At 39.3% G+C, this 16,537-nt stretch overlaps 1 protein-coding gene, 1 long non-coding RNA gene and 1 pseudogene across 3 annotated transcripts; 2 read left to right on the plus strand and 1 right to left on the minus strand.

The window, feature by feature from the left end:
• Positions 1-727: 727 nt before the first annotated feature.
• On the plus strand, positions 728-2,583 carry LOC113109965 (uncharacterized). The gene is made up of 3 exons (XR_003293032.1): positions 728-788; positions 2,002-2,158; positions 2,247-2,583. It is a non-coding gene; the product is annotated as an uncharacterized LOC113109965 (long non-coding RNA).
• Positions 2,584-5,502: 2,919 nt separating this feature from the next.
• On the minus strand, positions 5,503-11,584 carry LOC113109966 (klotho-like). 2 transcript variants are annotated; one of them, XM_026273897.1, is made up of 7 exons: positions 10,733-11,584; positions 9,950-10,634; positions 9,312-9,822; positions 8,826-9,094; positions 7,261-8,386; positions 5,925-6,166; positions 5,503-5,746 (listed from the first exon to the last, which is right to left on the minus strand). In XM_026273897.1, the coding sequence occupies exons 1-7, from the start codon at positions 10,777-10,779 to the stop codon at positions 5,690-5,692; spliced, it is 2,937 nt and encodes a 978-aa protein (XP_026129682.1). In that variant the 5' UTR covers positions 10,780-11,584; the 3' UTR covers positions 5,503-5,689. The 2 variants fall into 2 exon arrangements, with proteins under 2 accessions (XP_026129682.1, XP_026129681.1); XM_026273896.1 differs by having other exon boundaries at positions 5,503-6,166.
• Positions 11,585-14,961: 3,377 nt separating this feature from the next.
• LOC113109967 (zygote arrest protein 1-like) lies at positions 14,962-16,483 on the plus strand (annotated as a pseudogene).
• Positions 16,484-16,537: the final 54 nt, after the last annotated feature.

Below are 16,537 nucleotides of genomic sequence, written 5' to 3' on the forward strand. Positions count from 1 at the left end.
TTGGAAATTGCATTCATCCCAGGCATATGCATTAATTTCAGGCTAACATATATTGAGGTGAAATTTATGTAGCCCATAAATGCAATATTACCGTAAAAGTTTGCCATAAATACACTAGGTATAGGCGTTTATTCTATGTAGTTTTCATAACACTGGATATTCTACTAATTCATACTTTTCTAATACATTGCCTAATGGGCAATTAACTTATTTAATAAGTACATATTTTGTGCTAATTGCTAGTATTTTATGGGGTCAGAATTGTTGCATTATTCCAAATAAATAGATTATTATCCATAAATAAATGTAACGAGATTCACAAAAATATATCAAATTCACAAATAAATGTAAAGAGTTTCACAAAAAAATATAAAACGCACAAATAAATAAAATGAGATTTGCAAATAAAAAAATATATATTTACAAATGTGTTTAATGTCACAAACACAACTCTACCTGGCATTTATTTGTGCACCGCTGTCTGTGCATTTGTAAATTACTGCACGCATTTGTGGATCGCTTCCTGTGCATTTGTGGATTTGAAACACTTCTAGCGTCGACGTGCAGATAAATCCACAAATAAGTGGACTCCACCCACCGTCTACTTAACCCAATCAGACAACGCCCATGTTGCACTGACCAATCGCAGCACGCTCTCTCTCCAACCAATCACGTTTTGCCTAACAACCAGGGCGGGATCAGACCATAGACAGTAAGGATCAGACACATGAACGCGAGTCACTCGCTACAGTCTCTTCAACATGGCCGATCAAGAGGAGTAAAGACAGGTGAGTGATGCTAAAACAGTAATTAACTGAAGTTTTACCAGGTTCTTGATATGTCATCATTTGTCATAACTAGTGAGGTAGTTTGACAATTTACACCATGATTTAATAAGTTATTATTTGCTCTCAAGCACCATTTCGAAGACTGTCGCATTTGTCTGCCACATACATCAAGGGTGTCTTAATTCTAAAATGGACCATTATTCATTGTGAGGTGTAAATTGTTGTAATTTCTTTACTTTTGAATTTCTTTACTTGTGGCCTACAAAATGCGACCTCCTTGAGAAAGCAGCCATCGAAACAGTCAGCGGATTTATTTTACATTTAGAATTACTGAATTTGTTTATTAGATTAAATAAACTATTACTTAATATTGAGTGCAAGATGAAGAATATGTGAAGCTGCGGGTAGATTCGATGTGCGCCTGTAGTAAGGTTGCCAACTGCCCTAATTATACAGATATACGTTTGGGGTAAGATCTTCCACTGCATATTACATGAGACTCGGTTTTATTCCCCCTTGTCACCCCCCGCAGTGGCATCGTCTCAGATACTACGAGTATGTGTGAACTGAGGGTCATAAGCTGTTGTTACGTTACCTGGAATGCATGACATGTTAATTGAAATTAACTGTCGAAAAGAACCAGTTTTCGAAAAAAGAACCTGACTTCCGATCACTAGTGAAAAGTTGGCTTTCCTCATTATTATGTTCCCTTGTATATAACTGGAACGGTTACTCCATGCACCTTTAAACTACAGTCTGTTCAGTTAAATATTTGGCTGCAGTTTGTGTTTACTTACTGTTTGTTCAGGGCCTTTCTGCACAAGGTGAAAGTGCTGCTCGGGCATTAGTGCAGATCATCGCCAGGGATCTGACACCAGGGCCAAGCCGCTCCACTAATTACTATTATATATAATGCTCATTACTGTAGTAACATCCAAAATAAAACTATAACGTTATTTGTAATTTAACTAGTGTTTCCCAGTTTTCTACCTCTCTGGTGTTTTCTGAACCCACCCATTTTTTAAGGTAATTAAATGACCACTTGGTCATGTAGCATGTTACATTTAAAAATATTGTTGGAATATTTGCTATCTGCTAAAAATAAAAAAATCTAAAGTACTGTGCTGTATTTACCAATTAGACTAATATTTCATTGTGAACAAGGTTTATTTCATTGATCAAAATGTTCTGTGTTTGTTATTATGCATTTTAGGACAGTGAGGCAGCAAATGACAGACTAATCCACTTTCTGAAGCTTGGATTACCCCAGGAAAACATCAGTAACATTTTAGGTGTCACTCATACAACTATCGTTCGTCGGATGAGAGAATGTGTTTGGCCAGAGAGAGAATCCAATAATTAACCCTGAGGTAATTATTTCTTCTTACAATGCTTTATTGGTTTTGCTCTGTTAGATTAACCCCCCATATTTAAAATGATTTATTTGTTTACCTTTAGATGGAATATTCAGACTCAATGGCAGTTGAACAAGATGGTGGAGATGCTGACCATGTTCACTTTGCAGTCAACGTGCCTGTAATTCACAGGCCACAACTCACAAATGAGCAAATTGACCCACTGCAAGTGTCTGATTCATTTGGAGTAGATGTATACCTCAAGACTCTCACATATGTACAGACTTTGATTGAATAAAGGGATATTTGAAGGTTTATTTCTGCTGCTCTAATTTTGACAGCAAGGTTGTAAATGTGTATATATAGTTGTATCTTAAGTAAAACTTGTGGAAACAACCTTTTAAGACATGTAAAATAATTAAATTTATTTTAAAATGTTATTGAAGTACTTTATTTATTATTATTACTTGTACATAGAAAAAAAATTACATAGAACCAGTGTCCAGAATTAAATGAGTCCAAATCCAGTGGAGGATGTGTTAGCACAAGCTTGCAATGTAGATGCAAAGTTATCCATTGTGGTTATTTCAGCTGGTATCATCAGGGTCCTGCTGCAGGTAGAAGCCTTGAAGTATCTTCCATTCCAAACATTTACCTGGAGATTCTTGGATGGGACTTCCCATCCAGTCCAAAATGATGTAAGCTTTTGTAGCTGGTCTGTAGTAACTGTGTGGAAAAATAATCAGAAGATGCATACAAACAACTCTTAACATTTTATGGAAGGTTGTATGCATTAAAACTGTCAAACTGCAATGAGTCTTAGAATGAGAAGTTTGAAAAATACTTTTTACAGGATTTATATTGTAATTAAGCCATTTATAATACATATTAAAACAATAAATATCGCTAATTTGATTTGCAAAGTATTAATAAAAAATATAATCTTAAGAACATCTAAGTGTACTCAACTGTGCTCTTTTGAGACACCATAAACTAAAATGTGCTTTTAATATACTACCTCTATTTAAAACAATATGTATTTAGTTACCACTTGTAGTACAAGAAGTTCAGTTGGACTATAAGTGGTAACTAAATACATGTTATTAATACTTCCAATCATAGTAACCTGAACGACATACCAATTTTTCCTCAAATGTGCTTTATAATAAATTACAATAAATCTATGAACAGGCTGTGGTCATGTCATGCATTCCAGGTAACGTAACAACAGCTTATGACCCTCAGTTCACACATACTCGTAGTATCTGAGACGATGCCACTGCGGGGGGTGACAAGGGGGAATAAAACCGAGTCTCATGTAATATGCAGTGGAAGATCTTACCCCAAACGTATATCTGTATAATTAGGGCAGTTGGCAACCTTACTACAGGCGCACATCGAATCTACCCGCAGCTTCACATATTCTTCATCTTGCACTCAATATTAAGTAATAGTTTATTTAATCTAATAAACAAATTCAGTAATTCTAAATGTAAAATAAATCCGCTGACTGTTTCGATGGCTGCTTTCTCAAGGAGGTCGCATTTTGTAGGCCACAAGTAAAGAAATTCAAAAGTAAAGAAATTACAACAATTTACACCTCACAATGAATAATGGTCCATTTTAGAATTAAGACACCCTTGATGTATGTGGCAGACAAATGCGACAGTCTTCGAAATGGTGCTTGAGAGCAAATAATAACTTATTAAATCATGGCGTAAATTGTCAAACTACCTCACTAGTTATGACAAATGATGACATATCAAGAACCTGGTAAAACTTCAGTTAATTACTGTTTTAGCATCACTCACCTGTCTTTACTCCTCTTGATCGGCCATGTTGAAGAGACTGTAGCGAGTGACTCGCGTTCATGTGTCTGATCCTTACTGTCTATGGTCTGATCCCGCCCTGGTTGTTAGGCAAAACGTGATTGGTTGGAGAGAGAGCGTGCTGCGATTGGTCAGTGCAACATGGGCGTTGTCTGATTGGGTTAAGTAGACGGTGGGTGGAGTCCACTTATTTGTGGATTTATGTGCACGTCGACGCTAGAAGTGTTTCAAATCCACAAATGCACAGGAAGCGATCCACAAATGCGTGCAGTAATTTACAAATGCACAGACAGCGGTGCACAAATAAATGCCAGGTAGAGTTGTGTTTGTGACATTAAACACATTTGTAAATATATATTTTTTTATTTGCAAATCTCATTTTATTTATTTGTGCGTTTTATATTTTTTTGTGAAACTCTTTACATTTATTTGTGAATTTGATATATTTTTGTGAATCTCGTTACATTTATTTATGGATAATAATCTATTTATTTGGAATAATGCAACAATTCTGACCCCATACAATACTAGCAATTAGCACAAAATATGTACTTATTAAATAAGTTAATAGCCCATTAGGCAATGTATTAGAAAAGTATGAATTAGTAGAATATCCAGTGTTATGAAAACTACATAGAATAAACGCCTATACCTAGTGTATTTATGGCAAACTTTTACGGTAATATTGCATTTATGGGCTACATAAATTTCACCTCAATATATGTTAGCCTGAAATTAATGCATATGCCTGGGATGAATGCAATTTCCAATGATAAACTTCTGGGATTTTGGAGCACCCACCTGTAAAAGTGCTTAACCGTAGGTCAACATAACTACAATGCGTTCTTTGATTCGCGGTCTTATTCTGCCCTCTAGTGGCTCATACTGAACTTAACACAAGCCTTAACATAATGAGACTTATGTCGAAATAACGACATAATAAGTCGAAATAACGACTTAATAAGTCGAAATAACGAGTTATTATGTCGAAATAACGACTTAATGAGTCGAAATAACGACATAATAAGTCGAAATAACGAGTTATTATGTCGAAATAACGACTTAATAAGTTGAAATAACGACTTAATAAGTCGAAATAACGACTTAATAACTCGAAATAACGACTTAATAAGTCGAAATAACGACTTAATAACTCGAAATAACGACTTAATAAGTCGAAATAACGACTTAATAAGTCGAAATAACGAGTTATTATGTCGAAATAACGACTTAATAACTCGAAATAACGACTTAATAACTCGAAATAACGAGATAAGTTTCCTTTTTTTTTTTCTCCACCATGCGGTTCAGGGCTTCCGTAAAATATAGCTTTAAAAGGGCAGATAAAGAAAATTATAAGTACATATAAATTATAGGTAATGGAAAATTAAAGATATCAAAGTTACTTTACACTGACATTAAGTATAACATTAAACATTTAATACATTAAATTGTATATATATATATATATATATATATATATATATATATATATATATATATATATATATATATATACAGTACCTCTGTAACATCACTTACTTAAGCTAACCATAGTAAGGTCTTCAAAACGTAAGAACAGATTTAATTACATTCCCCCAATAACTTTTATTCTACAACTTGTGTGCAAAAACCAAGCCGTTGTGCAAACTTGGTCAAATAATGCAAAATTCATTTTCTTAGAAATAAATAGTGTTTTTACATGGTAAAACTGCAGTTAAATAATTATCCCCGCATTCCTGGCTTGTGTAGTAGCCATTAAGATTTTCCAGATCTGCAACAATTTAAGAAAGTGTTAAAAGCATAGTATTTAAACTAACCGGTAAAACAAATAAATAAAAAGTTTAAGTGTCCACTGGAACCATTTTCTGTCATTTTCTGGTGGCTATTTTGTGCCTTTTGACTGCATAGTAGATAACAAGGCACACTGTGATCAGCATGCAAGAGCTCACCAGAGAGAGAAAGCCAACAACAGGCTGCTTGGTGAGGAGCACTGGAGCATGGGGACAATGTTGTTGAGGTGTGCCTGGGGCAAGGAACCCGTTGTTGCGGATAATGTCTTTGTAATGGGCCAGTGAAGATTTTGAAATGACCTCCTCCTGCACATGACCATACATGCCAAAGCCTGGATCCCGCTGGTCACTGAATGCATATGCAAAATATCCCTTCAGATTGACTCCATCCAGTGTATATGCTAAAAAGAACCAATCAGAAGTTAGAAAACAACTGAAGAGAACTCATGACATAACTATAAAGCGAATTCAGATGACAAAGTAAATAAGGCCTTGCCAGTGTTTTGGGAATGGTAAACAAATATTTTTTCTGAGCGGCTTGCTAGTTTTCCTGAGAACAGCAAACTGTTTCCCCAGTTTTCTGCTTAATAATTAAGCTGCTGTGTGTGGATGTGTGTGTACAATGTGAGCTTTGTGGCTCCAAATAGAATCAGCATTGCTTTGAGTCATCAGAACTTATCCAAGTGGGTTAATGTACTGTGACACTAAAAAAAAAAGATGTTGTAAAATTCAACGCCTAGGACACACTACAAACATGATAAAAATTTTTATAGATTTGTATTTTATAAATAAACAACATATAATATTTAAGCACTTCCGATAAGTTTAATTACATCTATGAGTTACATTTAATATCAGTATACAATCTTAATAATCTTACTATTTTAAATAATGTGAATAACTAACACCTCATTTTATTTTTATAAAAATTTACAAGAAAGGTTTTCAATGGAGCTAATAAAAACAAAAAAATAGCCATATTAGGAAAACCTAATTAATAAATGTTAAAACTTACAGTATCAGATTTGATACACAAATTACAAAGGCCTCTAAACTGAATGAAAAAAAAAACTTCTACATTCCTTCTGTCATCTGAGTGAGAGTTTATATTTTTTTAGCAAGTAAAAATAATATCAAAGTATTATATAAAGGGCTTTGCTTTTAAGGAACATTTTTGGTGTATTTTTCAGTCATGATTGTATTGAATCGCATTATATGTTTGCCCCTCACAATAAAAACTACAGAGCTTTAAACATCTGCAATAATGTTATAAATATCTCACTGATTTACATTACAAACTGTCAGAATTTCATCTTACTTTTTTGGACATATAAATATCCGTAAAGGCACCAAACTGCATATTTGCTCCTTTTGGGCCTCTGAATAAAATGGGGTGTTTTTTAAGGCTTTTTTTTTTCTCAAAACACTGGGATCTGTATAAGCCAACCTGTATGTATTTATTGAAGCCAACACGGTATATTGTATGGGTCCTTACCTTTTAAGGCCTCATTAATGTAGTTGTAAAAGTAGTAGACACGCAAGCTATCCTTAAAACTAGCAGTGTCCTCTTGAACACCATTGGCCATCACGTAAATGGGAACCCCTTTGTATCGAGAGTTAACCCAGTTCAGTGCCTTGCGAAGACCCCAGGGGACCACAGGAGAGTTTGGTCTTGAAGACATGATCCAGGTCACGTCAGAAATCAGCTGTACCTTCAGCTTGTCTTTGAAGGTATATGTGTCCCCCACTCCATCATACACCATCGAGGTAGTAAAATGGCTGATGGCGAAGAAATCGTAGGTTCCTTTAACCAACAGCCGATCTTCATCGCTGAATGTAGGTAAGTGGTAGCTGAAGAGATCAGTATTGTTTCGCTGTTGGAGCCAAGTGCGCATCACCCCTGGGTAATCACCACTACCAAAGATGGGATCTGCAAACCAGCCGACTCGAAAGTCTAGAACTCGGTTTGCAGGCTCAGAGTCCTCTCTGTTGAAAGAAAACGCAGGTTCGACCCAGTCCATATGAAGGACCAGCGATGCCTTACCACCTTGGGCTCTGCGGAATTCAGTGTCGTAGACGTGCCAAGCTAAAGCATGCGCACGGAGCAGCTGGTGGCCCACAGTGTATTCAAGGTCTTCATCATTAGGTTCATTCAGCGTGATCCACAGCTTCACATGAGCTCCTAGTCGTTGGAAACACAACCTGGCGTAGTCTGCAAAGGCCTGAACTGTCTCCTCGCTCTGCCAGCCCCCACCAGCCTCCATGGGTGCTGGCAGGCTGGACAGTTTCCCTGTGTGTTGCCAAAGGGTCACAACAGGGGTCACGTTAACCGTTCGTAGCTCACTGACAAAGCAATGGTAGTATTTCAGAAGTGTTTCGTTAGCATCAGACACCCGGCCTGTTGGAGTAATGGAGGACCAGTTGATGGAGAATTGGAAGTGTGTGACTTGCATACGGTGCACGTCAGACACCTGCTGGAGGATGCTGCCGTAATTGGCACAGTGGTATTTCCTGTGCATAGGGGGCACCCGCACACCCGGGACCTTTTTCAGCTCTCCGTTACCAGAAACGTTCCAGATGTAAACGCTAGGGTCGGCAAACTGGCTAGGTATAGTATCAACCTTCAAATCAGGATCAGAAGGCAGAATTAAAAATAAACGAAATAAAAATACATTTTCAATATATCCAAATGCTGTATATCAATGTTTGAAGCCTGAATAAAGATCAAAGACTAAAGTTAAACACAACAGAAGATCTAAACAGAATCTAAGTTCTAACAAAATGACCTTTGAGCGGGACAAACAAGAACAATCAAGTAAGTTTGATTTGCTGGGGTGAAGTGTACACTCTTAAGCCATTTCTTTTTATTTTAATGAAATGTGTGCAGTTAGATGGCATGCCCAGTGAGAATGATTTGGTTTAATGGGGATTATAAAATAAGGAGTGGGTGGATTTTAATAATTGTAAGGAGGTGGTGTTCATACACCATCAACACACATTTATGACCAAACACCATGTAAAAGTGGATTTTGAATAATAGGTGCCCTTTAAATTCATTACCTGTATTGAGTTGGCTGCAACTCCCCAGGCAAAGTCACAGGGAAAGACGCCCTGCGCAGGCTGGTTCTCAGGCAGCTGAGGGAAGCCATTCTTCTCTATGAGTTTGCTATAGAAAGTGGCAGAGGTCTTTGGCTTTCTTTTCAGATCAGCAGTGTTGAAATCCACAAAGAATAGCCCTCGTCGTATTCCATATTCACGGTACCACTCATACCCGTCCAGCAGAGACCAGGCTGTGTAACCAATCACATTTATTCTGTCAAAGCGAATTGCTGTAAAGAGAAGAAAATTACTGTTTACAATCAATTACTAACTGTGAAATGTGAATTGTTAATACTAAATAAATATACACTGTAAATGCTTCTTTAACCATTAAAAGATATATAAATAAGATAATCTCAAAATGGCAATATACTGGCTAATATTTAGTCTATTATTATTAATTCTATCCTTGTCATGTCATCAAACATCCTCAATTCATCAATGCACCTTTTAGAGTCTCCATAATAAAGCGCTTCAGATAGTACATATGCTTAGCATCCTTTGTTTTCGTGTTGCCACTTCCATACCACCCGCTCTCCACCACAAAGATGGGAGGATTGTTGTACTCGCCACCGACCCAGTACAGCAACATCCTCAGACCCAGGGCTTCTGTCTGGCCAAAGCGCAGACTTTCATTGATCAGCTGAAAACTAAGAGCAGGTCCGTGAGACAGGGCAAAGAAGTCTGCTGTTCCATTAACGTACAAGCTCTCGGCCTCCGTGAAGGTTGGCAGTCTGTGGATCAAATTGCGTTTCATGCAGGGTGGATAGTCTCCATCCACAAACAATGGTCGGGCGAACCAGCCGAGCACAAAGTCCAGAGAACACTGGCAGGCTTTCCTGTTCTCCTGTCTGGTTCTGCTAGGTTTGATCCAGTGGGAGGCCAAAGCCATGGACACTTGCCCACCCTGACTGGAACGATAACGGTCATCATACATGTGCCAGGCAGCTGCATGAGCCTAGAAGACAACACAGGTCAGAAAAAAAGTCAATTCTTTATAATTGGAAATTTTTATGTCTATGTGTGTGGGTTGTATTATCTGTGTTTATTAAATATATAATTAATACATAAAAGGCTCTAATTACCTTTAGAAGATTATGTCCAACTCTGAAAGGCAAAACGGAGTCATTTTTGATACCAGGCGCCACAACCCCAGTTCCATATCCATGCCAGGCCACAGCAAAAGGATTATCAATGGTAATCCAAAATTTCACATCCGATCCAAACGTTTTAAAACAAAAATCTGCATATTCTCTGAATAGTTCCACCATAACCGAATTGCTCCAGCCTCCAAATAAGGTCTGCAAACTGTCTGGCAGGTCCCAATGATATAAAGTCACAATGGGCTGCACTTTAATTTTCTTCAATCCTCGAATTAGACTTTTATAATACTCCACACCTTTTTCGTTGTAGCTTTCTTTGGTGCCATTGGAGAAGATGCGCGGCCAGGACAGAGAAAAGCGGTAGTGACTGACTCCAAGTTGCTGCAGGGCTCGGAGGTCTCCCGGGATGTTGTGATAACTGTCACTGCCCACATCGCCTCTGGATACACGGGTCCCACCACGAGTGAAAGTATCCCAGATAGACTTACCCTTCCCATCTTTCTCCCAGGCTCCTTCAACTGAATAGGCAGCGGTGCCAACAGCCCACATGAACTTGTCAGGGAAAGTGTCATAGAGGAAGGCTTTGTCACTGGGATATGGAAGTTTGCTAAATCTATCCCATGTGTGCAGCCCTGTGCCTGGAGCAGCTGCTGTCCACTGTAGATGACTGAACAATATGAACGCCAAAACAATCCACGTCACTTTCATGGTGTCAGAGAACTGGACAGCTTTCCATATGTTAAACAAGTGAGTTGTGTCTCTTACCTCACTCCGAGCTGTTTGCAACTGTGGTATAACCCACCTGGCCCCATATGGGCCCGTTTTTTGTCCTCTCAGGAAATCTATCAATTATTACCCAGGCACTTGACGAGTAAATAGGTATCCAAGCGCTGCGCAATCCCAGCCTTCATTATAACACATTTCCTCCTGCTAGTGTATGACAGGGCAACAAATGGCTCTAAAGGACAACTGAATATGTTTTAAGACTGAAACCTATGAATGAACCACATATTAGGAAAGGAGGTGACTTGTGGTCAAGTATGGTTTAATTTAAATTTGTGCTCTGCATTTTATCCATCCAAGTGCACAAACACAGCATTGAGTAGTGAAAGACACACAGACACTGTTAACACACACCCACAGCAGTGGGCAGCCAATGCTGTGGTGCCCGGGGAGCACTTTGGGGTTTGGTGCCTTGCTCAAGGGTCTCACCTTAGTCAAGGTATTGAGGGTGGAGAGACCGCTGGACATTTACTAATCCCACCTACGATCCATGCCAGACCTGAGACTCGAACCCGTGACCTTTGGGCTCTCTAACCATTAGGCCATGACTGCCCCCGGACATATTACAGGAATGCTGATCGCTTAGTAGTTATCCAGTGATCCAAATTGGTTATCCAATGACTTTCAATTTATGAATGAAATACATCTACAGTACATCACATTAATGTTAACAGTCCAAGCTTGTAAAATGTATTGGAAATATACATATAAGTATTTTAAAAATGCTTCATACTGCCATGACTGAACTGGTCAGTCCACTGTTAAAGTGGTAGAGCATTGCGTTAGCAAAAGTAAGGTTGGGGGTTCGAATCCCAGGGAACACATGTTAGGAGAAAATTGTTAGCTTGAATGCAGTGTAAGTCGCTTTGGATGAAAGTGTCTGCTAAATGCTTTAAATTTTATTATTAACAGCTACACCTTAAAGCTGCAGTCGGTAACTTTTGACGCTCTAGCGGTTAATAAACAGAACTGCTTGCATCTTGCGGAAGAACATCGTAGCCGGAACTACTTCTCTCTGTTTATGTCTATGAAGAATCACAAAGGTACTGGGTTACTCCGCCGCGGTACCCCCGAAGCAATCTAAAATAGTCTGAATATAAACACTTATAGGTGCACCCTAGTGATTCAGGACAAGCTCAAAACACGGTTTGGAAAATGAATTAATGGTGTACTCACTTATTATATACATTTTTCTACATTCTGAACACAAACAAAGTTACGGACCGCAGCTCTGATTGGTTGTTTCTTAACGGGAGCGATGGATTTTCTGCAAATGGCAATAGGACCATTGGGAGGAGCCAGAGGAGCTTGATTTTTTCACAGATTATCTGTCTCATATTCTACTGTCAGGACATAATGACAGGTTTAACAAATATATAAAAAAATATATTTTTACAAAAGTTATCTACTGCAGCTTTAAGTAATAAATACAATATTTTACAGAATAAGTGAATGTAATATGTTCTAGGAAACAGACATGCATTTAATTGAATTATGGGAGTCTGCCTCCCACCCACACTGGACCCACACCAATTTGCCTATCGCAGAAATAGGAGCACAGAGGATGCAGTATGCACAGTGCTGCACTCTGCACTCACACACCTGGACCATAACAACACGTATGTTAGGATGTTGTTTGTTGACTTCAGTTCAGCATTTAACACCGTCATTCCCTCCAAGCTGACCACAAAACTTGGAGACCTGGACATTAACACCTCCCTCTGCAACTGGATTATGGACTTTCTGACCAACAGGCCTCAGCATGTTCGGTCAGGCCACAACCACTCCACCACCATCACACTTAACACTGGCGTACCACAGGGCTGTGTGCTGAGCCCATTCCTCTACTCCCTTTACACCCACGACTGCAAGCCTGTGCATGGATCCAACTCCATCATTAAGTTTGCAGATGACACCACGGTGATTGGCCTCATCAGTGACAACGATGAGACTGCCTACAGGGAAGAGGTACAGCACCTGGCCACATGGTGCGCTGACAATAACCTGCTCCTTAACACCAATAAGACCAAGGAGCTCATTGTGGACTTCAGGAAGAAGAATGGAAGCACGCATGACCCCATCCACATTAACGGGATGGTTGTTGAACGTGTCTCAAGCTTCAAGTTCCTGGGAACCACCATCTCGGAGGACCTGTCCTGGACTACAAACACCTCCAGCCTCGTCAAAAAGGCTCACCAGCGCCTTTTCTTCCTCAGGACACTGAAGAAGAACCAGCTTTCTTCAGCCATCCAAGTGAACTTCTACCGGTGTGCGATTGAGAGCATCCTGACCAGTTGCATCACAGTCTGGTATGGGAACTGCTCAGTGGCTGACCGCAAGGCACCGCAGAGGGTGGTGAAAACTGCCCAACGCATCACAGGGACACCACTTCATGCTCTTGAGGACATCCAGAGGAAACGCTGTCTACGTCGAGCTCGCAGCATTCTCAAGGACTCCTCTCACCCTGACCACGAACTGTTTAACCTCCTCCCCTCCGGAAGGCGTTTCAGGAGCCTCCGGACAAGGACCACAAGATTCAGGAACAGCTTTTTCCCTAAAGCTGTCTCCTTGCTGAACTCTGCCCTCTGACACCCCTCAACACCCCCCACACCACACACATAGACTCCTCCCCCTCTTCAACACTCTGATTTATTTATTTACTCACAACAAGCAAAAAGTAACTTGTTATTACTTGCAATACTGTCTGTTCATCCAGGAACACTGTATAATCCATTTGCACATTGAAATATTTTCTATGCACTTTAATGTCTATTGCAATACTGTAAATTATGTTCATAGTTCTGCCTATAGTGTACATACACTTTTACATAGCCCATCTGTATAGTATGTTCATAGTACACCTATCTGTATATTGTGCTTATAGTATTTAATATCTGTAAATTATGTCCATAATACTTACCTGTATAGTTATTGTACATATTATAGACCTTTATTCTGTACTTACTGCTAATTGCACTTCTGGTTAGATGCTAACTGCATTTCGTTGCCTTGTACCTACATGTGCAGTGACAATAAAGTTGAATCTAATCTAATCATCTAATCATATCTCAGACTGCATTTATGGAAACCATCTCCATCTGGATGGCTTATGATAATGTGTGCACCTGCATGTCCTGAATGAGAGCAGAAGGAAAAACTGCCACTGTAATAAGTTAATGCCAATAATATGTTCTCTGGGAGTGTTTTATTAGCTTTAAACCAGCTATTTGGCCTTCTGAAGGGGCCAGTTTCACATTATCTGGGCTATTGGTCTGTCTGACAAAACGTCAATATTACAGTCACGTGGGCTGCCAATGTATATACTGTAATTCAGTGAATAAAATAATTGTTTACTTTGCTAGTAGTTAAAAAATATTGTTTTCTACAATCCGTTTATAGGAGTTATCTGCTGCTCTATGTAATCAAAAACATTATTTAAAACACCTGCATTTTACAATATATTATTTTATAACACCTAAATATCACAAAATATTATTTTACAACGCATATCCTACCTTGTGCCATCCAAACGAGTAAAAATCAATGGTGTGAGTTCTGTGCTTCCCTGTGGCTTGTTTGTTAGTCCTCTGTCAGTTTCGTGTGAATTAATGTTGGGTGGTGAAGCACAATGTATATTCCATATCACAGTGAATGGTAATAATGTGATTCACTGACATAAACATTGTGAAAGGTTAACGCCAAAATTATTTCATAATTTTTTTAGTCATTCCTTTGTATGTGGAGTTGGTGGTAATCCAAAGGTTGTTAAATCATGAACTTCATGAATACATGAACTCATTTTTGGGCCAACTGGGCTGTTCCTAAAATGTAAAGGTTGCTTTGACTGAGACAGTGTCTGCTAAACGACTATTATTACTAACAGTGCTTCAAGATATCCCATTGTATAATACAGACAATAATGGATTTATCATACTTTCTTTTAATTATAAAATTAAATGGACCTAGACAAAGCAAAACAGGAAATTACCTCGTCATCATAACAAAACACACTTTATCCTGGTAAGACAACCTAGATTGAAGATCTTGAACAACAGTATAGTGAACCTAGAATGTAAACCCTTTAGTAAACCTTTAGTTTTAATAAACCAAATATATAAAAAATACAGAGAGATCGATCATTAACGTCACATTCGCAATCTCTCCCTGAGCCACGCCCAGCACGTGATCAATCATAATTAGGTCTCGCCAATTAAGGCGTGTTCTCGGGAAGAAAATAAATATTCGGCAGTGTCGCTTCTCACGATCACGCCACAATGGAAGAGTTTCTCATTGCACCTTACAACTGTGGAGGCTATCCTGGCTATTTCCCCTTTTATCCGGCAACGGGAAATTTAAGCACCAGAACTGGAACAAAAAGGGAAACAATTTTTATGTTGCGCCAGACGCCCCTGATTATTTCGACTTTTATAAGCGCGCGCAATTAAAAGCGATATTATCTCAGGTGAGCCCGAACCTGACGCCGCGCCTCCGCAAGGCCAACACTAGAGAGTTCGGTGTGCAGGTCAACCCAAAGGTAGATGTCACTGTTCAGTGCTCACTCGGCCCAAAACGCTGTTTTATCGCGGAGATAAATGGGACTTACCAAGGACGCCGTCCATCAGTCCTCTGAAAAATAATATTACCCTGCCCAGCACACCCGTCAACTCCGTGCGCTTCTCCCGCCCCGTCGCCATCTACTCCCCTGTCTTCGATCGCAGGATTTTCTCTTTATCCACGACTGCCGGTGAAAGTAAGGACGATGGAGGGATGAGAGCAAGGAGACGGATAGCGAGACGGAAGACGACGAGAAGTGTAAACCGGATGAACCGACGCACAACGAAAAGCTGCAGGGGAAGTCGGTGGTTCAGCGAAATAAACGGTCAAACTTCCAGGTTTGTTGTGGGAAGTTACCATGGCAACTCTAATTTCCGCACAAAATTAGTGGTTCTTGTACTTCCAAATAATGGTTCGCGATGAATCCTAGCTAGTCTGGTTTCGCGGTCTTTTCACATGGGTCATCACTGAATAAAAACTTACCTCATAAATATGCAAGTAATTGTTGACACACAATGCTGATTGGGTGAATACAACTCACAATTACTAGACTAGTCTGACTTTTCTTTTCTGACCCCAAACTTGCAAAAGTGTTATATAATTATTATTTTTATTTTTATTTTTTTACAAACCCCTAGTATCAATATTCAGTGAGGTAAACGAAGGCAGTTTAATTTTAACTACATGCAAATGGAGTTGTGGCAGAAACCGTGTATTTCTTGTGTAAATGAAGATCACAATTCTAACCATTTATTCTTTAGTTTCTGGAGCAGAAATACGGATTTTATCACTGCAGTAAGTGCAATATTCGATGGGAAAGTGCATTTGTGTGGTGCATCTCGGGAACCTCCAAGGTAAAATGCTTTTGGCCCTTCAAACTTCTAAGATGGCAATTTCCACAGGTGTACTTCAAGCAGCTTGCAGGAAGTGCCCAGGACTGAATCCGTATAGAGTGGAGTCCATTCAGTGCCAGGTATGAGTAGTTGAAACCATTTGAAGCTGTTTGTAAAATTTGACCATGTTCTGTCTCCCCAGGTTTGCTGCAAGACTCGCTGCTGCTGTGAACGGAAGCAGAGGAACATTGATCTGCGCCGTCCTCACCGCCAGGATCTGTGCGGCCGCTGCAAGGGCAAAGGCCTTTCCTGTGACACCATCTACAGTTTCAAGTACATAGTCTGATTGTTCGGTCTATAAGTGTTTTAGAATTGCATTGGTGGCTCAGGTGACATCTTG

This window comes from Carassius auratus, chromosome 10 (genome assembly GCF_003368295.1).
Source record: "Carassius auratus strain Wakin chromosome 10, ASM336829v1, whole genome shotgun sequence".
Classification (NCBI taxonomy): domain Eukaryota; kingdom Metazoa; phylum Chordata; class Actinopteri; order Cypriniformes; family Cyprinidae; genus Carassius; species Carassius auratus.

Coding starts and splice junctions, on each gene's coding strand:
- LOC113109966 (XM_026273896.1), bottom strand. CDS start 10,779: ATGGGGCCAGGTGGGTTATACCACAGTTGCAAACAGCTCGGAGTGAG. Junction 9,823..9,949: donor TTGGACATAATCTTCTAAAG/GTAATTAGAGCC, acceptor GTTGTCTTCTAG/GCTCATGCAGCTGCCTGGCA. Junction 9,095..9,311: donor TATTATGGAGACTCTAAAAG/GTGCATTGATGA, acceptor TTCTCTTTACAG/CAATTCGCTTTGACAGAATA.